At 38.3% G+C, this 23,530-nt stretch overlaps 2 protein-coding genes across 9 annotated transcripts; one reads left to right on the top strand and one right to left on the bottom strand.

Moving 5' to 3' along the window:
- Positions 1–658: 658 nt before the first annotated feature.
- Positions 659–5,074, bottom strand: trib3 (tribbles pseudokinase 3). Of its 2 annotated transcripts, none has more exons than XM_027144170.2 (4): positions 4,555–5,074; positions 3,028–3,315; positions 2,146–2,438; positions 659–1,973 (listed from the first exon to the last, which is right to left on the bottom strand). In XM_027144170.2, exons 2-4 carry the CDS (start codon positions 3,313–3,315, stop codon positions 1,508–1,510), a joined length of 1,047 nt encoding a protein of 348 aa, XP_026999971.1. In that variant the 5' UTR covers positions 4,555–5,074; the 3' UTR covers positions 659–1,507. The 2 variants fall into 2 exon arrangements, with proteins under 2 accessions (XP_026999971.1, XP_026999968.1); XM_027144167.2 differs by having other exon boundaries at positions 4,153–5,069.
- Positions 4,259–23,530, top strand: LOC113641480. Of its 7 annotated transcripts, XR_007138749.1 has the most exons (6): positions 4,259–4,397; positions 6,015–6,094; positions 7,598–7,664; positions 18,258–18,369; positions 20,604–21,247; positions 21,911–23,530. XR_007138749.1 is itself a non-coding variant. In XM_027144173.2 (2 exons), exons 1-2 carry the CDS (start codon positions 20,876–20,878, stop codon positions 22,235–22,237), a joined length of 699 nt encoding a protein of 232 aa, XP_026999974.1. In that variant the 5' UTR covers positions 20,367–20,875; the 3' UTR covers positions 22,238–23,530. The 7 variants fall into 7 exon arrangements, 1 of the variants encoding a protein (XP_026999974.1); XR_003440320.2 differs by lacking the exon at positions 7,598–7,664; XR_007138752.1 differs by lacking the exon at positions 20,604–21,247.

The raw sequence follows: 23,530 nt of genomic DNA, 5'->3' as shown, positions 1-23,530 counted from the left end.
TTTTGCTCTAAAATGCTATTCTTGATAAATCACCAAATTATGGGTTGATTTTTATATAATAATAATAATAATAATAATAATAATAATAATAATAATAATAATAATAATAATAAAACAACATTACAATAAATGGGTAATTTCTTTTTGGCAAATAAACTTATTTCCATGGTTTGAAACTACTCAAAACCCACCAAAAATAGATAGTACAGCATTGTCTTACATTCATGAAGAAAACAAACTTTCTTTTGTGTATCTGTTTATTTCTACAGGCAACAAATAATTACAAAACAGACCAGCAATCCCTTCAACTGAGACAAAATGTAGTGTCCTTTTGTTGCCATGGTTATAAAAAGATTTTTACAAATTCACAAAATAGTTTGACAAACAGATGACAGTTAAAACTGTAATGCCTTTAAAAAAAGTCGCACATGCCACACACCACATTTCCATTACATGGAAGTGTGATGTGGTATAAGTGAACTAACTATTCTCCAGAAACCTTGTCCACCCACAGGATATACACACATCAGACAGTACTCAAGCCTTAGTTCTTGTTTTATCTTTGAACAAAGGCAATGACACTGCTCCTTTACCGTGATGGGTTACTTAGAATTGTAGCAGGACTGTATGTATGTATGTATGTATGTATGTATGTATGTATGTATGTATTTGTGGCTCCTAGTCTAGATATGAAAATAGCACTGGATATATCATCCTTGCTCTACCATGTCATTTTGGGTGAATCAAGACCATAGTGAGTAACAAGATTACAGACACGTCTCTAAGTGTTGCAAAACACCAAACTATTTTTAACCCTTCATATACAAAAAAGCAAAAGTGAGCAATTTATCTGACCTATCAGAGATTCCCAAAATGAGGATTGGTGATGAAACCTTTGGTAAGTTACTAAATCTTTGGTAAGTTACTCCAAAAAAAAGTTAATTGCTTATTATATCGTGAAAAGGCACTTAAATTATTAAATGTGTTTCCCATTGAAAATTGTGTAAACAGTGCATACTAAAAGGCACATACATCAAGTATTCCAGGATTCATGTCAGAGGTAACAGGTAATTCAAAAACTTAAATGTACACTGTATGGAATATATACAGGAATATCAGAACACTGCTGAACTGAATGTTTGCAGGAGCAGTGGGCTAAAGTTCCAGCTGTGCTTTGAATAGCAAATCTACAAATGAAGTCATTTAAAAACTACTAAAGTACAAGACTTTTATCTTTTTATAGGCGTTTTTATTTTCTTTTAAATAGCATGTATCATCATAGGTATTTACCAGACTTAAAAATAAACCATTCAAACCAATATTCTTTAGGTCTATTTTCACAGGCCACAAAGGCGAGAAATGTGGCATACAAACCAATTCACTTTGTCTTTCAATTTTATATATGCACAGCTTTCCCCAGTATGAAACCACTGCAAACAGTCAGAGATCCCCAAAAGTGCAAGCAGACACAGGCAGATGAAATCTCACTCTGGTGCTTCCCCAAGATTCAGTAACAGTCTCCTTTGTCACTTTTCTCAAAGTCTGGCACAACTTGGTCATTTGAGTGCCTTGAGTTAGGGTGCTGGCTGATAAAGACATTGGTGCTACAGTGGAGCCATGGGTGCAGCAAAATGTCTGCAGCCTCCAATCTCTCCAAGGGTGACTTTCTGAGCATGCAGCACACTAGAGACCTGGCTCTGGGTGAAAGTGTCTCTGGGATTGTGAAGGTGCCCCTACGGATTTTGCTGAACAGGGCGGCAGGTTCCACATCTTGAAATGGGTAGCGACCCACAAGAATGGTATAGAGCACCACCCCCAGGCTCCAAATGTCTGCTGCCTTTCCAGAGTATGACTGCCGAGAGTTCAAGATTTCTGGTCCCACATAGGCTGGGCAGCCATGTTTGTCTGTGAGAGAGTCATCATCACCATTCAGGAGACAGGAGTCCTCTAGATTCTGCAAAACCAGCTGTGTTCTGTAGGAAGGAAACTTTATTTAGATACATTTCTACCAAAAGTCCCTGACTTATTAAACAGGGAACCAAACATTAAAAAAATGTGTCTATATCACTTATCATGTTATATCACTTATAATGTTATTACTATGAGCTTATTTTTCTAATAGAAAATTTGAAAATAATAATTTACCTTTTTGCATCAATAAAGACAAACTTGCGCAATTTGAGGTCCCGCAGTACAACGCCATTTTCATGACAGTGCATGACTGCCGATGCCATTTGCCTAAAGAGATACACAGCTTCATCCTCCTGGAGCCTCTTACATTTGCGCACATATGAGTGCATGTCACCGTAGTTGCGCTCAAAGAAGATGTACACATTCTGCTCCCCCATGATTACTTCTGATATTTTACAAATGTTCTCATGGGGCAACAGACGGGTGTACGGAGCAATGAGCTCATGGTACTTCCTCATTGAAAACACCTAGCAAAGAAAAGACAAATTTGCCCACACAAGTCACATAACAGAAACAGAATTACCTCTTCATGTTATAGACTTAAAAAAGAATGTTGATTAAAGAAAATACTTGTTATTTACTAAGATATCTGGTCACTTTTATTAACCAAAGTCAAGTGATCCATTAAGGGGGCACGGTGGCTTAGTGGTTAGCACGTTCGAGTCACACCGCCAGGGTTGGGGGTTCGATTCCCGCCTCCGCCTTGTGTGTGTGGAGTTTGCATGGTCTCCCCGTGCCTCCGGGGGTTTCCTCTGGCTACTCCGGTTTCCTCCCCCCGATACAAAGACATGCATGGTAGGATGATTGGCATGTCTGGAAAATTGTCCGTAGTGTGTGTGTGTGTGAGTGAATGAGAGTGTGTGTGTGCCCGGCGATGGGTTGGCACTCCATCCGGGGTGTATCCTGCCTGAATTCCCGATGACACCTGAGATAGGCACAGGCTCCCCGTGACCCGAGAAGTTCGGATAATTGGTAGAAAATTAATGAATGAATGAAAAAGTGATCCACTATGGAAACAGAAATCCCAAAAATCATATTGGAGGACAGTGAACTTACCTTACAGGTGTACTCTTGCTCAGTGGTGCGATGGACTGCTCGATATGTCTGTGTGCCCTCTGTGGCCTCCAACAGAATATACGGCCCAATAGAAGAGAGACAGGGTTTCTCTGGGCTCGTGTGGTCTGTGCTGTGAGTTTGAGGCCGAAGGCAAGGGGCTAGACCAGGGGAGGGGGGCTGGTTCAGCCTACGGCGTTTGCATTTCAGTGTATGGGTGTTCTGGTGGTCTTCACAGTCTACTCGCTTCAGATGCATTGAGAGCGCAGGTGCTGAGAGGTTTACACTCATCTAGAAAAAAGGGGAAGCAAGAGTTATGAATGAATAGAGTGATCTAAGAGGACTAAGTCAAGGTTTCATCTGAGGACAAACATGAAAATGATCAAAATTGAATCAGTGACCTTCGATATTATAGCACGGTTGGTTTAAGTTCTGCATAGACAACACACAAGGTAATATTACAGAAACAGCACAACCAAGTGTACCATATGCTGTGTGTTTCCAGTATATTAGTACAGTAGTTCTGCCACATGTATGCCAATTAATCAAGAGGTTACAACTCAAGAGTTGCAACAATAGTGAACTAAAAGAAATAACGTGCGCGAAAGTGACAAAATCATCCTGGAGAACTCAACGCTATTCCACCAGACAGACTATAAAATAAGTAAACGTCTGTGCGATGAACATAGCTGCTTGATGCAATCAGGCTCGTATTCAAGTTACTGTCGAAAGCTTAGGCGCTGCCAGTGAGTCACACACACCGCGCAATTACACATTCAGTCGCGCGTCATGACATGACGTAGCGCAGGCTCGTTTTTCCACTACCCTATATGATAGGTAACATATAACGCGTCTCAAATCTTAAACAATATGTGTTTATTTCGATTACAAAAACCTAAAAAGAAGCCTAAAATTCAGATTTATTTGAGGGGAAAAAACAGCCTTTCGTGGTTGAGGGGTGGTTTGCGAAAGACTTGCACCATCACTTTTTCCATCTAAAGTTTAACCCAGACTGTTTCACAATGACCTTTTCTAAAGAAAGTACATCTGACCAGAGGGAGGACATATTTGGCAACAACATTTTCTTTTTAGTGAGATAGCAGGCGACATGAAATAGGTGCCACTCACCTCGCTGCTGAACAAAGGACTCGCGTCTCTTCAATAGCAGAACAATAGTAATTCAGCGCCAAGTCGTTGGAACCAATTCTCTTATTTTACTCCGTTCATCGTTTTTTTTAAACTTCAGAAACAATTTTTACACGTATATATTATAGTTATACAACTTGTATAGAAGTTAATGTAAGAACTGTTCCAGGCGAAATAGTGCCACGAGCCACTGGAAGTCTGGATGATTCCACAAAGTCGCCAAAACGGTAATACTCAGAAAAATACGTGCGCCAGCAGATTGTGCTTGTATTTAGAGGCCGGTGGTTTCTGTTTGTTCCGTTGTTAGATAAATATTGATGAGTCTTAAAGTGGAAATACCATCTACCGCTTATTCCTGTTGACACTAATGTCTTTGTTCCTTACTTCCGCTGAATGAAGGCTGATTCTCGCAGGAACAACGTCGTATTGCGGTCCTTGAGCAACAAATAAAGCAAAGCCGTTCACAAAACACACTAAGTATGGGGGAAAATGGCCTAGGAGCAAACTGAAGGTTTCTACTTTAGATAAAAAAAGTAGTCCATAAAGTTGGTATACATGGGGGTGGGGGTGCGAAATGTGTCCCGGCACCAGAGGACCTCGGTTGTTGTTAATCTTTCAAGCCGGATTTAAGATCCATTGAAAAATGAGCTTTCGAATCAAATGTGTCCCCTACACCTGATCGTCCGAATTGGTAGCTCAATTTGCTCTGCGACTCCTATTACGCTTTTTTCCCTGCGTGACACCAGCTTCGTGTCGATGATGCTGTACTTAGCGCGATTGCAACATCTCGAGCTCCACCTCTCGCGTCTGACGACATCTACACCACATCGCCGCAATAGCGGCCCGCACAGCGCTACTGCACCCGGGAGCAAGCAAACACAGGGGCACCAGAAGTAAACAGCTGAATCACTACGAAAACAAATATATCAGAATTTAAAACAAAACGCTACGCTTAAAGGTCGGAAGTGGATCTGGTGGGTCGTTTTCAAAATAAAAACGCGTGCGAAACAGTGTGTTAGATGATCAAGGACTAGTCAAAAGACTCATTGGCAGAGTGCACATTATTGTAACAGGGCTACATTCACGCTCTATAAAAGTACTAATGTACTGTCTCGCCAATAATTTATATACCACGCCCCATTTTTCTGAGTCAATACTAAACCAAGTGTTGCACCATGCATACACCATGTAGTGTATACTACAGAGACATTCAAGTAGCCTACATGACATGGAGTCTGCACTATCACATCCTTCCGAAACTTAATATACGATAACAAAAATCTATTGAGATACATTTAAGAAATACAGGGTGCACAAGCTTGTCAATGTAGATAGATTCTACAGATAGTGAACAGCTCTTAGATTCTTATCCATATTGCCAACAAAAAATGTATATAGTTAAAATTCTATGCATATGTTTTCTATGTAATAGTGTAGAAACTATAGTTTAGAGCTCTTGGTCAGCACTGTTCACACACACACACACACACACACACACACACACACACACACACACACACACACACACACACACACACACACACACACTTGTTAATTAGATTAGTTTACAGAGTATGTAAGTATAATTTCAATGTATATTCAGTGCCTAAAATTATCTGGGATAAAAAGGTCATATATGTATATATATATATATATATATATATATATATATATATATATATATATATATATATATATATATATATATATATGAAGTAACTTAGATCTGGGTTGTTTACCGGAAACTAAACATTTCAGTAATTTACAACTGTAAACTCCCAGACCATTTTCACTGTGATTAGCAATTATTTCAGGCATAATTGAACTAGGTTGATGGTCCACAGGAGCTGATTGAAATTGTCCAGAATGCAACACCCCCTCATATCAACATTTTGCTACATTCAAAGGAGGAAAGAAATTGTCAGTAAGTTACTCTTGAAAATAAAACCATTATTTGAACAATTGCAAGAGTTACTTTTAGAACTTAAGAGCGAATCAGAAGTATTTTGACTTTTTCTCACAAGACTTGCTACAAGTTCCTAAGCTAGGAGGTCTACCAAAAGGTAAATTATATATCACTTTTCATGTGAACCAACGCTAGCTTTGACATCGAAAATTCTTAACAGATTCTGTACCTGCAAATCACGTGTTGACACAAGACTTAATTTGAAGCAAAGTACGAAGTCAGTATGTTAGAGGTCAGTATGTTAGTACTGAGCAATACATATTCTGACTATGCATGGGGTGGTCTTTCCTTTCAATCTTGGGAGATTTTGGTGCCTCCCAAATTATAATCTAATTTAATCATTTTTCCAATTATAGACATGTGATGACTAACACTGTTGGAAACACAGAAGAGAAGTGAAAAAGTGTTTTGTCCCATTTTCTGTTAAAACTATAACTTTGAGCCTTAAAATTATAATGCTTCTATATCTGTTATTTTGCATTTCTATAACAACTCTTGGGCATTTCTGTTTCTACACTGCTATATTTTTGATACCAGCTTCTATGCTGTTAAGAGAGTGGTCAGAAGTCAGGATGCAATTTTCCCTAGCTTTACTGTGTCTCTGCCATGCCTATCCTCAAAATCAAGGATATCCTCCAGTACTGGTATTTTCAAGGGACAGCAATGAACAGGAAAGGAATAGCCATGCAGGCTATCAATTCCTTATTTCAATTCCTTGTTTTCACCCATTGCACAGATCTGCTTTTCCTAATTCAGCTCCTCTAAACTGCATGCCTATGACAGCCTAATAAATGTATGCTCTTAGATCCTGGATTTTTCCATTCATGAGCTTTGGCCTCTTCATAAAAAAAGTAAACATTTACATAGCACTGAAAAATGCTTAATCTGCTCAGAGAATAATTCTCGCAGCTGGATTGACAATTTATATAATTTAGCCATTTCACAGAAATGTGTATATTTATAGATTTTGACTGGAATACTATTTCTATGATGTCTACATTGTTTCTTCTTAATTTCCTCATTTAAAGCAAAGAGTTTCACAATGAGTCAGTTGCATATGCATGCAGAGGTTGATGTCCTAAATGTTTATACTGGTTTAAATGCATAAGACCAGTAGGGCATTTACAAGGCATTTATTGACCTTCCAAAGACTTAAGACTATTTATCCTAATAATTATATTATATTATTATGTTATATTATAATGACACAAAACTCTGCAAGATAAAGGTGTAACCCAGATCAGCAACTCCGGCTTCCTTTCCTATTGATCATCAGAGGGAGTGGTGAGTGTGTGGTATCATTTGAATATGTGATCACCTCTTTGTGAACAGATAGTTGCCATAGTTACTTTGTTTTTCCCTGCCTGTGTGTTGACATAGTTCGTGTTAGCTATGAGTGAGGAGATCTTGAGCAATCCCCAGGCTGTTGTGTAATGCTGACATTCCTTTTATCTTTCACAGGTGTGCTCTTGCTTTCTATCTTTCTCATACTGTATTCCCTGCCCCTCTGGACTTTCAGCTAGTGGAGGTGAGGTAATGCTGTGTACATACATGGCCTCCAGCCACTGGGGAGGTACAGAGCAGGAGACAGGAGGGGACTAGTGAGTAGAGGCAGTGCAGGAGAAATTGCACAACTGCCTATCTGGAGCTTCTGCTCTGTTCTGTCTTGGGAGTACTGTAAACAGAAACAGAAATGCAAGAGGTGGATATGGCTATATCTGTAGCAGGTTGCAAATTATACTGCAAATTAAACAAAAAGAGACACTAAAGTCAAAGAGAAGAACAGAAGTATTAATAGAAATAAAAGAAAACCTTAATGTTTGTCTCTCAGGAGAAAAGCAGTATAGTATCTAAAATAATTCTGCAAACCACAGCAAAGTATGTTATTTTGAGAAGACCTTTTTTGCAAGTGCTTTTGAAAAATCTAGACTGTGTACAGAGCTCATCTGATGACACAACAACCATCTAGTGATACACTATATGAGATCATATGCAATTCCAGGCAATAGCACTGACTGTCACTGCAATAGAACAGAGCTCCATGGTTTACCATGCTGTAATTACCTGCAATGAGACTGCAATGATAACCAATTGTAGAGTGTTTAGCTTCACACACATGCCAGCATGCTGAGCAAGTACCTTATTGAAATTAATGAAGCTACTGAAGGTCAATCATGATTGTGCATGTATAAGCAACATCAGCTGTGAAGGCTTTGAGTCAAATATTGCATGAGAATTGCAGGATGTGACCAAGGTATTAACATTGTGTGGCCACAGACTGCTGGCTATGACTGAGAGTCTCAATAGGAAAATAATCCGGCAGATTAATTGTTGTCCAGAGAATTTGCATATCATACCAATATTTAGATATATAAGACTTATTTTTTCTAGTATGGAAAACTGACACCAAGCTTGTACATGGTTATTACAGGACTCAAAGAGGATTCAAAGGCAAAACAATATCATTATTGGTTTTGAATAAATGAATTGGGGCATGGCAGCCATTTTTATTGCCACACATACATTACAGTACAGTGGAATTCTTTTCATATCCCATCTGAGGAGGTTGGGGTCGGAGCACAGGGGCAGCTATGACACAGCCCCCTTGGAGCAGGAAGGGCTAAGAACCAAGCTTACATGCACAACAGTGGGAGCTTGGCAGTGCTGGAGCTTGAAATCTGACGAACAACCCAGAGCCTTAACCACTTGAGCCACCACTGCCCCTTTTGCAATGACACTGGAATATCTTATAGATTTTACTGGAAAATGTAAAGACTTTATAAGGCTTTTGGCTAGACTGCATTTATGCAGTCTTTCACCTGAAGCATCTTTGCAATGTGGGCAGGCAGTGGCAAGACAAAACAAGTTCACTTGAAAACTAAAGAGGAAATATTTCTGTCTCATTCATTACTCTTTGTGCGCTCATGTGGTTTCTGGAAAAAGGAAGTGTCAAGTGGAAAGTCAGGCTTTTTCATATGCTAATGATCTTATTAAAGAAAGATAGAAAGTTAGACTGGTATTCCCCATTTGAAACTGAAATGAATAATTCAGGCATTAGTAGTGGTTGCAATGACTGGAAAAATTGGAATTGTTTAGGAGAATGATGTGGATTTCTAGGATAGCATTTTGTGAAAACATTAATCACACCATGAATTGTAATTTCATAATCGTGTATGATGATGTTGATCATACCATTTGGTTACACGATCATACCAAAGGCTACACGGAAAAGTGGATTTTGGGACAGAAATGTTAGATGGGAGGTTGTTGGTGCAGAAATGTAGAGAAATAGACGGATAAGAATTTTTAGGAAGTTAACCAGTAAGTTGTAGAAACATACAGGAGTATCGGTCCATGTGGAACAAAAAAAAATGGTACATAAAAAAATACCTTTTCATTTTGCAGAGATGCGAAGATAATCTCAAAATATCACGTCATACTTTGAAACAGGACAAAATATTTCCACGCAAAGATCACTTGTAAAATCCAAATACATTTACATTGGATTGTTAAAATATGTTAACTTAATGAAAATGTTACAAGGAAAGTTTTTTTAATAGAAACAATTGCAGAGTCAAAAAAATAATGTTCCAAGTTTAAATTATAAGAAGCACTGTTTAAAGCTGTATTAGTTCACACTTTCCCATAAAGCTAAACATTTAAGAATATAGACCAGATATGCCTACCAGTTCCACTTATAGAGGATGATTCACAATTTGATATAGTTTTATTACATTTGTTTAAAAACCAATAAATGGAACAGTGAAGTTACTGGGTGGCTTGCTAAGGATAATGGATTTTTTCAGGCTTCATGTGCATTTAGGGGATGTGGATAATTAAAAGCTATTGAATAATTCAACTTCCTCTACCACTTACAATTCATTTTGCTAGAATGAGTGAAACACTACACTGAAAAAAGTCCTGTATAAGATTTCAATAAAATCTAGAAGTCACCAGAACATGTTTACAGATTTTTGCCTGTCTTTGAACATGCAGTATTTACACATTCCTTGCCATGCTATTAATAACACATTGTGTGTATGAGTGGAGTAAAAGAGAGAGAAAGAGAGATGTGTTGTTCATTTGTTCACTGTGTTCAAATTGTAAGTGTGTGTGGTTTGGGGATGGGTGGTGGTGGTGGTGGTATTGGTGGTGGTGGGGCTCTTAGAATGGAGCAATCTGAACCTTGACCTTGATAGGATGTGTTGTACTTCCTATGGTAGTTCCCAGAATGTCTTGCCTAATGCACTATTTTCCCTGTTCTCTGTCTCAGTTATACTCTGACAGATACAGTAAAACTGCATGCACAGATATAAGTGCACATTCTGTGATTCCAATGCTTAATCAAAAGTAGCATCAAAGTAAAAAATTTTACAAACAATTTTTTTTTAAAACAATTTTGTTTTATTTGTTAACCATGGTACTTAGAAATATTATCGCTCAGGAAATATTATATCGCTCAGGAAATATTAACACAGGTTTACCAAAAGAAAATTGGTGATCTAATGTTTTGTAAAAGAAATATTTGTGAAACATTGCTTCTGTGTCTCTTCAAAGTCATGTGTAGAATTAGTTGTCTTTTCTCAATAATGTGGCCAAATGCATGAATTCTGTTTTCACAGACTTATGCACTGTGGATATGTGCTCACATTTCAAATTAAGCAGGATTAAGTTTCTTTTGTAGATAAAAGGTTTTAAGTATGTTGCCAATCTGACTTTTGCCTGAGCAATTATAAAAAGGATTTTGAGAGGACTGTGTAAAACCTGTTTGATACAAATATATAGATGTTATTCTTTGTATCATTTTCAGTGTATGACAGACTACTGTAACTACTTTTTTGTTTCTGCCTCAGATTGCACTTTTCAGTGGCTATATCAGCTAAGTTAGTTAACCATTAATTGTCTTACTAACAATAACATGATGGCTAATGATACTTTGGCTGATCTGCTATCATGAAATGAACAACCATAGGTGTCATTTCTGTGGCTTTTGTTACATTGAAGTCACACTAGATAGGATCCTGGAGGTTGTTCTGGATAAGAAAGTGATTGTAGAAGAAAATGATTTTATACAGCATTTTTGAATACCAGTCAAGTCCAGTGCAAGGCATAGACATTAGTGGCAGGTTTTGGTGAAATGGTCAAAGCTCACCACATTTTTAGTTGCTCTTATTATGTAACTCTTTGCCTTTTCTAGACACCAGTAAAATAATAATGTATGGAATAATTCTATGAAGTTAAGTGTACGTGTTAAGGAGCATGACTGCTGTAGCCTCGTGATTGACCTAACTAAATCCTGATTGAAACATGTTTAAAACAGTTGAAAAAAAAACTGTGATCTGTAAAGTCCTGGACTTCACAAGACTTCCGAAAATGTGTTGTTTCTGGCTTTTACATGAAGATGTTGGTATCAAATCCTAGTCCTGTAAGTTGACCAAAAGCTCCACTGGTTTGCATTCTTTCTATAGTCTTGGTGCGATCTTTTCCCCACATATTCAGTGCACATGATATTTTATTGTAAACTCTCTTTTTATGGTACTGATTAATTATTTAAATTCACTGGACCTTCACTGAATTCAAAAAGATCTGATATGTATTATGAATTTCTTTTGTAAATAACGCAAAACAAAACAAAAACTACAGTATACCATTTTCATTTTTCTAAGTACAACTGATAATAGTATTAAATGTGTAGTAAAAATGTACAGTATAAATGTTAAAGAGAGGCATCTCCTGTAAAAAGTCCAATTCTATAAGATTCTATGTCCAACACTGCACAATAGAAATGATAACATATCAAAAATAAGTGTAGAACTGTGTGCAAAATAATCAGAAAATAATAATAAAATTGTAGTAAAAGGAATTTTTTGTGGGTATAATGTGGGTATATACACTCCTGGAAAAAAATCTTGTTTGTATAGTGCTTTTTACAATGAATATTGTCACAAAACAGCTTTACAAGAATATAAAAATTCAGAATAAAAATAATAAAGAAAACATTTTTATTTTATTTATAATGAGCAAGCCAGAGGCAATGTGGGCAAGGAAATCTCCCAGAGACTATATGAAGAAGAAAGGAGTTGGCCTGGTGGTGGTGTCATAACTGATTTGTTAATGTGAGCCGGTTTAAGAAGTTAGGCATTTAAGGGGGGACACACAATAGTGGGCAGAAAGTTGGAGTCTGTACAAAACCGGCTTGACTAGTCCGAGGATCTTGAATGCACCAATGTATTCAGGTCTTAGCTTCTTTTTTGGCAGATTGAGTTTCAGGTTTTAGGTGGACAACCACGCTAGCACACTGGGCTGATATTGTGGGTGTGGACATCATTGGCATTCAATGTAAAAGCATTGCACTATTTCAGTCCTCACAACTACTCTGTATCCAATCGTCCATAGCAGGCATATGCAAGCATTCTCCTGAACAGGGGGAAAGGGGTGGCTGGTAGCCCAACAAGCACTAAAAAGTGGAGGAGTGCGCGAGAGAGTTTGGACAGGAACTCATTTCAGCAGTGTTTCTCCCTGCTGCAGTAGCGTCCCATTTCTTGGTTCACACTCTCTGCCCGGCTATTGGACTGGGAGTAGTAGCCTGATGTCAGACTGGTGTTGATACTGAGTAGGTCACCAAAATGTCCTCCTATAGACCATAGACCCCAAAGAAATAATTAAAGAAGCATGGGCTGTCTCCATGTCTGTGGGTAGGTCTATTAGGGATATCAGCCTAGACGTTTTGGAGAATTATGACCAGAATGGTGGTGTGTGGTCAAGGGTGGGCCACCAGGTGGCGTTCTTACCTTACTTAGAATTATGATGAATTCCTGGACGTCCAGAACTGGGAGAAGTATGGACCCATTGAATAGTTTGAAATTCTGTGGGAACAATTCAATTCATTTGTATAGTGCTTTAACGATTCAGTTTGTGTTAAAACAACTTCACAGAAGGATAAAAAAACAAATACATAAAAATAAATAAACAAAAATAAGAAAAAAATGAACAAATAAATACATATATTTGAAGTTTAGAATTAATTTAAAAATATGAAATTAACATCTAAAATACTATATGTATTTGCTCTTCAAAGTTTTTATTTTCTGTCACAAAGGCTATCTGAGTTGATGACACATATTTCCACTTGATGGTGCTTGTGTACGTAACACAATTTTTGATTAGTTTAATTTTTATACTTTTGTATTTTGCTTATTTTATAATGTGTATTGTGATTTCTACACTTAACTGTTGTTTGTTTGAGGGGTTTTGTTCTTCCTGAGTGTTTAGTTGTTTTATTTTATTTCTATCTTGTGTTCGTCACTTGCCTTCTGCATGCTGTGGTGTTATCAGGAGAATTAAGTTGGTTTTCATTTTGAACGTTAAGAGGTAAACCCCCCTCTTAGTTTACAAGCAGGCAAAAGTGGTATGTAAATGAACAGTATCTCACAGAAGTGAGTACAATAAATAAATATATATACAATTAAAGTTTAAAATGAATAAAAAAAAAAGATTAACTTAAGATTTAAAATACTCTATATCTACAGTGGGGCTCGAAAGTTTGGGCACCCCAGGTAAAAATTTGTATTAATGTGCATTAAGAAGCCAAGAAAAGATGGAAAAATCTCCAAAAGGCATCAAGTTACAGATTAAACATTCTTATAATTTGTCAAAAAAAGTTAGATATTATTTCCATCATTTACACCTTCAAAATAACAGAAAACAAAAAATGGCGTCTGCAAAAGTTTGGGCACCGTGCAGAGTTTATAGCATGCACCACCCCCTTTGGAAAGCTGAGACCTGACAGTGTCATGGATTGTTCTCAATCATCATCTGGAAAGACCAGGTGATGTCAATCTCAAAAGGTTTTCAATGCCCAGACTCATCTGACCTTGCCCCAACAATCAGCACCATGGGTTCTTCTAAGCAGTTGTCTAGAAACTGAAACTGGAATAGTTGATGTTCACAAAGCAGGAGAAGGCTATAAGAAGATAGCAAAGCGTTTTCAGATGCCAATATTCTCTGTTTAGAATGTAATTAAGAAATGGCAGTCATCAGGAACAGTGGAAGTTAAAGCAAGATAAAAATATCAGACAGAACAGCTTGTGGGATTGTGAGAAAAGCAAGTCAAAACCCACGTTTGACTGCACAATCCCTCCAGAAAGATCTGGCAGACACTGGAGTTGTGGTACACCATTCCACTATAAAGAGATACTTGTACAAATATGGTCTTCATGGAAGAGTCATCAGAAGAAAACCTCTTCTACATCCTCACCACAAAAATCAGTGTTTGAAGTTTGCAAATGAACATATAGACAAGCCTGATGCTGGAAACAATTTCTGTGGACCGATGAGGTTAAAATAGAACTTTTTGGCGGGAATGAGCAAAGGTATGTTTGGAGAAGAAAGGGCACCGAATTTAAGGAAAAGAACCTCTGTCCAACTGTTAAGAATAGGGGTGGTTCATTCATGCTTTGGGGTTGTATTGCAGCCAGTGGCACAGGGAACATTTCACGAGTAGAAGGAAAATGGATTCAATAATATTTCAGAAAATCTTGGTCGCTAACTTGATGCCATCTGTGAAGAAGGTGAAGTTAAAGACAGGATGGCTTCTACAAATGGATAATGATCCTAAACACACCTCAAAATCCACGGTGGATTACATCAAGAGGCATAAACTAAAGGTTTTGCCATGGCCTTCACAATCTCCCGACCTCAACATAATTGAAAATCTATGGATAAACCTTAAAAGAGCAGTGCGTGACAGACAGCCCAGAAATCTCAAACAACTGGAAGACTTTTGTAAGGAAGAATGGGCAAAGATACCTCAAACAAGAATTGTATGACTCTTGGCTGGCTACAAAAAGCTTTTACAAGCTGTGATACTTGCCAAAGGGGGCAGTACAAGGTATTAACTCTGCAGGGTACCCAAACTTTTGCAGATGCCATTTTTTTTGTTTTTACCTGGGGTGCCCAAACTTTCGAGCCCCACTGTATCCCTATCCTAATGAGAAAACTGGAGGTGATGTCAGCAAGGAAAATCTCCCTGAGACCAAGGAAAACTCCCTGAGTTTCCCTTCTCCAGTGTGACATTTTCTAATTCTGCCATGACAACTTTACCAAATGCACATTCATGACTGGGAGACAAATGCACATTCATCTGAAATCTGAGACAATAACATCTAGGTATGATGCTCTTTCACCTAATTTCTTATGGCTCATCAGATTTTGAGTGCCTGGCATGGGGACAGGATGTACCTGGACAGCTGCTTCAGCTTCATAAGAGCTCAGACATGGCTGCTGATTATGCTCTTAATTTTTTGGAAATTGGTGGCATAGTGTATGGAATTGAATGGCATTTTGAATGGAATTGAATCTTCTGGGAGGGGCTAAAATCTCTTGCAAAGAGGAGGACGTGACCCTGTCGGAGTACATAATGGTTGCCATTCATCTGGAGAACCTCATACAGGGCCAGTACTCAGCCGTTCTCTGCCCACAGAGACAACCCCATTCCAGCCACATCTGGGTACAAGAACGAATTCATGTGGCCAAAACATGGGTGTCACCTAAGGGCCATCAATGCTTTTTCCAGCATTTCACTCCTGCCACACACAATGCCACCCCATAGCAAAGTCTACTCACTTTAGATTCCTAAAACCCAGGAGATGGAGGACAACAATGAGGTTGAGGCCCTGCGTCATCTATTAAAGATTCAATGTTATCATGGTCCAGTATTCACTGTCACTGGTTGACTTAGAGCAACTTTGGAAGGCTCAATTTTTCACCAAAATAAACCTACAAAACGCTTATACAGTGATCCTTCGTTTATCGCGGTTAATGGGGACCGGAACCCCCCGCGATAGGTGAAAATCCGCGAAGTAGGATTGGCCCCCCTAGGAAGGCTAATGCAGCTTCCATTTTCACAATTCTCTTATTACGCGGAGTTACCACACGTTTCGCTTCTTTATTGAAGCTTTATTGCAGCAGTTTTGCGGATGTTAGCTTCGTCTTTTTTGATTCATTCACTCCATAATGGCATGCCACCACGGCATAACTTCTGCCCTGTTTTAACATATCTAAAAGTTTTACCTTTTCACTGATGGTCATCATCTTCTTCTTCCTCTTGGGCTCACTAGAGGAATCTTTCGCAGGGGCACGGCGCTTAGGAGGCATTGTAAGGGCTTAACGAATAGTTACTTTCGAACACAACACTAATATACGCGAGACACAGAAATCTGTTTTCCAGCAGGCAACTTTGGAGGAGTAGAGACACTTGCTGGAGGGAGCCCAGAGTCCATTCCAAATCATTACGGTTCATAAGAATCTTGAATACATCAAGGATGCTAAATGGCTGAACCCTTGCCCAACCTGGTTGGCATTCTTCTTCACATGCTATAAATTTACTGTAACCTTCCAAACAAAAACAAGGCTCATGCCCTCTCACACCACCATGACCCAGTAGACTCTGGTGCCCGAACCAATCCTTCCACCCTCTACTGTCATTGCTCCCATACAATGGTATATAATGTAAGAAATTCAAAGTGCACAATGCAATGAAACAATGCCCCTGGAGTGCCCCCTTACAAAGCAATGTGCCCACAGACCTCCAGCCAAGAGATATTCAATCTCCCTGAGCTCAGGACACCTGCCAGAGATGGCTGCTGAAGATGTTTTCGACCTTGTGGCAATGAAAACAGTTCATCACTCGACTGATGGAATGGGTTCAGTTGCACTGTCCTGCATCATTAGGAAAGGGAGCCAGCTAGCACTGAACCACTGGTCAGCACATTTGACTGCAGGCAAGCCCTCCTTTTTCTCTCACCCCTATTACCCTTCTCCCTATTACCCCTATTACCCTTCTCATCTTTCTCACTTTTCACGCTCTCCAACGATGCATGCTACCAAGAAATGGGGACCACACTGGTGCTCTGTTTTTGGATGCTCCTTAACAAGTGTCTGGCTTCACAGAGGTAGGAGTGAGGCCTGAGCCAGTTCGCTGGATCAGTGCTACATGATGGATGTGGGGTTCAGGCCACCACTGATCATGCTGGTGATCATTGCATTGCGGTGACTGTCCAAGGGGATACATACCATGCGTTGGTGGATTCAAGTTGTAATCATGATTTCATCATGATTTTATTCAGGGAGTAAATGCATAATGTAGAAGGGGTGGTATCTGGCACCATACCCATCCACTAAATATGGGAACAAGTTGGCTGACATTTTTTTATTATTATTTAGGGGAATGTTTGTGGATGGGTCATTCGATAAATAAAGCTGCAGCATTGTTCCTTTTAGACAGACACAGGGAGGATACTTCTCTCTTTTGGGACTCCTTTCTAGGGATTTCCTCCTGAAGCAGTTTTGTGATAACATACTTTTCAATTATTAAATATATATTCAAGTTATATTGAGTGCAGCAAGACAATTGTTAGTGCCCAAATGTCATTAGCAATTGTTATTGCAGGCAGCTGAGTAAGTGAGAGCTGATGATATATCTGTCTGTAGCATCTAGAGCTTTTTCGTTTGGTTGTTTTATTTGGATACTCTTACTCTTTACTCTTGCATATAAAAGTATTTGTATTTCTTATGAGCGTAAAACAATTTGTCTTTTTTGTCATGTTAAACTTTACTTCATTAAACTGATAGTACGGAAGTACAACTAGCGAGGTCAGTAATTTGCTGCATGCACTGTCGGTTTTAAGCAATCTGTCAAAAGGAACATTTACAACAAGGCAATACTTGAATTATCAAGTACTACAAAGCCTCTGTAGAACTAGTAAATATGGACTTCCAACCCATGAGGAAAGACAGAGGACGTCGCATGTGTTTGCTCGTCTGCGTATTTTAATTCAGTTTTGGATTATCTTTGAGTTTACACTTTAACTCATTAGTTTTTACATAGGATGAACACACTGGCAAAAGCATGTTAAAAAATACATGCTTGAAATACTTTTTGATATCGCTAACTATTATTTGTTTTCCTGCGCGTCCACTTCTAGCTGGTTATCCCGCTAGCATCACTAGCCTTCTAGCTCATTTACCACTAGCTCTCTACACCCTCTCATACTGTACCAGTTATCTTTGTTGTACTTGCCCTAAAACACCATGTCACTTGTGTGTCTGCCTTTGAGTGCAGGTGAGGACACGTTCGAGTTGCACTCAATGGACCTATAGATGAAGCAGACCCAGCTGTGGAAGCGGAAAAAGCCGCACTGGAGTATTCCTGGTCGGTCACTCACCTGTCCCAGGTAAATTTCTTTCTTAATCATTCGTTAGATTTAATAATATCACACGGGGGGGGGGGGGGCATGGTGGCTTAGTGGTTAGCACGTTTGCCTCACACCTCCAGGGTTGGGGGTTCGATTCCCGCCTCCGCCTTGTGTGTGTTGCTCTGGATAAGGGCATCTGCCAAATGATGCATTAGAAGGCATGGGATTAGTTTCCATTGTTATGCTGATGATACCCAGTTATATATCTCATCAAAACCAGATGAAATAGCTAAATTGACAAAATTAACTGTGTGCATATCAGTTAATTATATCTGAAACATTCTACTTTTATCTGATGCTGAGAAGCTAGTTCATGCATTCATGACCTCTAGACTGGACTATTGTAATGCATCACTAGGTGTTTGTCCTGCATCTTTTATAAATAGGCTACAGTACAAATAGTCCAAAATGCAGCTGCCAGAGTTCTTATCGGGACAAGAATGTATGATCATATGACCCCAATTTTATCATCCCTACACTGACTAAAGTTTGGAATTGATTACAAACTGCTGCTACTTATCTTCAAGGCTCTTAATGGTTTAGCTCACATGTATCTAACTAGTCTTCTAACATGTTATAATCCTTCATGCTCTCTGAGATCACAAAACTCAGGACTTCTGGTAGTTCCTGGAATATCAAAATTTACTGAAGGCAGTAGAGCATTTTCATATTTAGCTGAATAACTTTAGAATGGTCTTCCTGATAGTGTTCAGACACACTTTCCACGTTTAAATATAGATTAAAAACTTATCTCTTTAACCCTTGTGCAGCCCTGGGGTCTATATGACTCATCTGGAAAGTTTAATATGTCATAACTTGGGTTTCCTTCCACATATTTGCCTGAAATTTACCAGGATTGTTCCAAATTATGAACTTTGCAAGTAAAATTAATTTTGTCTATTTCGTTGAGCTATGTGTTCGTAAAATAAATACTTTCCTCCTCAAGTCCTCCTGAATCAATTTGACTCGGCCACATTTAGTGGGGCAATAGGTCACACTTTTTCCCTTTTCAGCGCAATGAACATACAGTATATACAGACACAAAAATGCACACACAAAATGTCCACTAACACACGCACCCAAAACACACACTCACACACACCACACACACACATGCACACACACAAATTGGGCATTGCATTTCATTAAGCCTCCAGAAAAAAAAGCCACACATTTGTAAATATTTCACACTTTTGATATGCCTTTGCCTAGCAGAGGGCAAAATATGATCTACTGAAATGATGCTACAACACACACACACACACACACACACACACACACACACACACACACACACACACACACACACACACACACATAAGCATTGTGTTTTCATATTCAAATCATATTATGCCATGTTTTTGAGTGGTGTGTGTGTGTGTGTGTGTGTGTGTGTGTGTGTGTGTGTGTGTGTGTGTGTGTGTGTGTGTGTGTGTGTGTAGCCCCTTTTTGGGTGATCAGATGGCATCTGGTAGGCAAAATAGACATAACAAATGTAAAATGTTCACAGATGTAAGCTGATCACACAGGATGGTGATCATTGTAGCATTTTTGATTTATAAGCATTCAAGTCAATTTGACCTGGAATAAAACAGGTTTTATTATTTGCTGACATTAAAAATGGTCAAAATGGTTTCAAAACAATCTCCTGGCTTTGAAATATACCGGCCTGTAATTGTTCATTAACTTTTGTGCCTCTATAGTGAAAATAATTCAAAGTTTCTGTTTTTTTTTTTGAGAAAATGATACATTTCTACGGAAGCGTATTGCATTCACTTGAGAAAAAAAAAATCTACTCTGTTTTTCTGAATTAACGACTTAATTAACTCAGAATTATGAGATAATTTTTCATGAATAAAATTTTTTTGCTCTGTTTTTCTGAATTAACGACTTAGTTATCTCAAAATTATGAGATAATTTTTCATGAAAAAAAAAATTAATTGTTCTGTTTTTCTGAATTAATGAGATCCCTCAAAATCCTGCCAGGAGCTCTATTTTAGGTGGATTGCATGGAAATAAACATGTCCCGCCTTTCAAGTTTAATCCAGTTTTATTTTACTTTGGGTTTGAGACATTGGGAGATACTGCTGTCTTTAAGCAATGTAAATGGTATTGTTATTAGTGCGTCAACTTTGCGCAGACACCTCAAGACTTTGCGCCTGTTCAGACGAAAAGAACATTCTGATCTGCTTGACGTTGCTGTGTTTCTACAGGATCAGTTGAACCGATATGGTATGCTTCACGGATATAAGATGATGCATCTGAAATGCATTCAGGCTGGCTATGTGGTGACACAAGAGACAATCAGGCAATTGTTGAAAATACTGGATCCCCATGGAGTGCAACTGAGGCGCCGGAATCGTCTTCGGCGACGTTTGTATCATAATCCAGGCCCGAACTTTTTATGGCATGTTGATTCATATGATAAACTCAAACCATATGGGATCTGCATCAATGGTGCAATCGACAGGTTTGGTTTTCACGAATGGTGATATGGCTACATGCATACTCTACAAGTAGTGATCCCAAGGTCATCGCTGGATACTTTATTGATGCGGCGTTATCAAGGAATGGGACAGCCACCCGAATTCGCTCAGACTTAGGGACAGAGAACTGTTACATGGAACAGATGCAGATGTTCATGAGACATGATCATACGGACGACTTTTCGAGAAATTGCTATTTGTATGGCTCAAGCAATCATAACCAACGGATAGAGCAGTGGTGGGGATTTTTGAGGAAACAGCATGCACAGTTCTGGATCAACCTATTTCAAGATCTAAAAGATTCTGACGACTTCTCCGGTGACTTCATAGACAAAAGTCTAATACAGTTCACATGTCTTGAAATAATAGAGGTACAGTAAGAAATGTGCTTTAGACATGTAAATTGTGATATGTTATTCAGCTATAGATTTTGTCAATACGCCAAATGTTGTGACATGCAGCATAATTATGTCATTTCATAGGTCTAACAACTGTTCCATAACAGAAGCAAATGGGCAATAACCATTATTTAATTAGATTATTAAATTAATTTGTAGATCACAATTTTTTCCTTATTCCCATATAGTTGACTTTTTAAGAGATGGATCTCAGTATAAGTAGTTAGAATTAGCAGCAGCCTGCATCTACAACAATAAAATGGTTATCTAATATTAACCCAAAAACATCATAATATAAAACACTGACAAGGAAAATTTACCGCACTATGAGTAGCCTACTTTTATTAATTTCATTCTGGTACTTTTATGAACATTTTGGTGAAAGAAAATTGTTTCTCTGCATTAGTGGGACACAGTATATGAGAGGGATGACTTATCTGACCCTGATCATATAAAACAAATCTTAACATAGAGTTTTATTGTTTTCAAATATAGAATTTAACATGCATGAAACTGTTTGAGAAACGGCTCTACTGTATCATACTGGACCATAAGCATTTATTTTGCCTGCAGGTGGTATTGCAATGGTGTGGACTAATTTTTTTACTTCCCCACTGTTTTTTTTTTTATATTTAGAGAGAACTGCAGGATGTTGTTCACCTCTGGAACACGCACAGAATTCGCCCATCCAGAAATGCTGTGTCTCCATGTGGACGTCCAGTGATGATGTACACCCTACCCCAACTTTTTGGTGCTAGGGAGTACCTTAAAGAGGTATCCCAACAGAAGATACAGGCTTGTAGGGAGGAATGTCGTGAGAGAGGACCATATCCCTGTGATAATACAGTGTTTGACATTTGTTGCCTTGCCATGGTAGAAAACAGTCTTCATCCACCAACCTCTCCAGAGGAAGCCATTGATCTTTACATGTTCTTACGTGCTTACATACGTACCCAAATTTAATAATCACAAGTTGTTCTACTGGATCAAATGACTGAATGTGAGCACCCACTCATAGCCAAAAAAACAACAGAATTGCTGTTTGGACGGAAAAGGATATATATCATGACATTCATTGTAAATGTTTGACAGAAGTACTGTGTTTGCAATCGATAATAAACACCTCTTTCATAATGGACATCTCCCAACTCAGCTCCATATCATCTCTTTTTATTCATCATTATGTAAAAAGTACATCTCATCCACAGAACTGGGAACAATCCTGTACCTGCAAATGAAAGGTATCACATGTTGCCATTGTCAAAAATGGCACATTTGTCCTTATGGTGGAACTATTTCGCATCACCAGATGTGGTCTGACACACTTTGGACTCATTGTAAACAGGGCAACCTACATGATGCTTGGATGGCCTTTAAATCAAACATATTATTGTATCTTGTTATCATGTGTCTCTGGGCTGCACATAAAGCACTTTTTTACACAATTATTTGTCATCATATAAATACATGCTAAACCAGTAAAACATTTTTTCTCCCCAGTGTGATTTACTGTGTATGTAGGAAATAAGCCTATTTGGTAAATTTGGTAATGTAGAGATGACTGTTTAAATATGTTGTCTAAAGAGTACTGGTGAATGCAGGAACTGCAGTGCAGTTGTCAAAACTCGGTAATTCTATTGTGTAGACAAAATTTGTGTGTGTTATCTGCAGTAAAGACCCGATTTGTTTGAAAACAAGAGAGAAACCTGTGCTTTTTATTTGTAAAAAGCAGAACACCTTCTAATGTACAGTGCTGTATGTTAGAACAGATTTCCAAACACTGGCAAAATTTAGAATTAACATGAGCTGACATTACCCCAGGGTCTTTTAAATTGTTAAATTGTCCCAAAAAGTATGCTCCTAAACTGCTAACAGAAATGATGGCTTATATAAAAGTTTTAAAACATTTAAAATATTGGTACATGTATCTAAATAAAAATGAAAATGTATCCACATGCATTTCTAACATACATTGTGTAAAAGGCTTATAATTGTTTTTTTGGTTAAATGGACCTTAAAGTATACTAACAAAATGTTCAGCCACTCAATATGTTTCTACAGACAGTTTAAGTCTGGTAACAACAACAACTGCATATGAAACGTTGCAAAACGTTGAACTGAAGTGGAACTATTCAGCATGACCAAATGTGATTTGACAAACTTTGGGCCCACTGCAAACAATGCAACATAAATGGCATTTAAATGGTCCTGTATCATTATCAATAAATCAAACTGATTATTGAATCTTGTTATCAA

The sequence above is a fragment of the Tachysurus fulvidraco genome, chromosome 2, assembly GCF_022655615.1.
Source record: "Tachysurus fulvidraco isolate hzauxx_2018 chromosome 2, HZAU_PFXX_2.0, whole genome shotgun sequence".
In the NCBI taxonomy this organism is placed as follows: domain Eukaryota; kingdom Metazoa; phylum Chordata; class Actinopteri; order Siluriformes; family Bagridae; genus Tachysurus; species Tachysurus fulvidraco.
The sequence above is the reverse complement of the archived record's forward strand: the minus strand, read 5'-3'. Positions and strand labels throughout refer to the sequence as shown.

Bases quoted from the DNA above. Each gene is read 5' to 3' on its own strand.
- trib3 (XM_027144170.2), bottom strand. From the start codon at position 3,315: ATGAGTGTAAACCTCTCAGCACCTGCGCTCTCAATGCATCTGAAGCGA. The intron at 2,439-3,027 runs GTAAGTTCACTG...TTTCTTTGCTAG, and splicing joins AGCAAGAGTACACCTGTAAG to GTGTTTTCAATGAGGAAGTA. The intron at 1,974-2,145 runs GTAAATTATTAT...TCCTTCCTACAG, and splicing joins GTCTTTATTGATGCAAAAAG to AACACAGCTGGTTTTGCAGA.
- LOC113641480 (XM_027144173.2), top strand. From the start codon at position 20,876: ATGGTGATATGGCTACATGCATACTCTACAAGTAGTGATCCCAAGGTC. The intron at 21,248-21,910 runs GTACAGTAAGAA...TTTTATATTTAG, and splicing joins CATGTCTTGAAATAATAGAG to AGAGAACTGCAGGATGTTGT.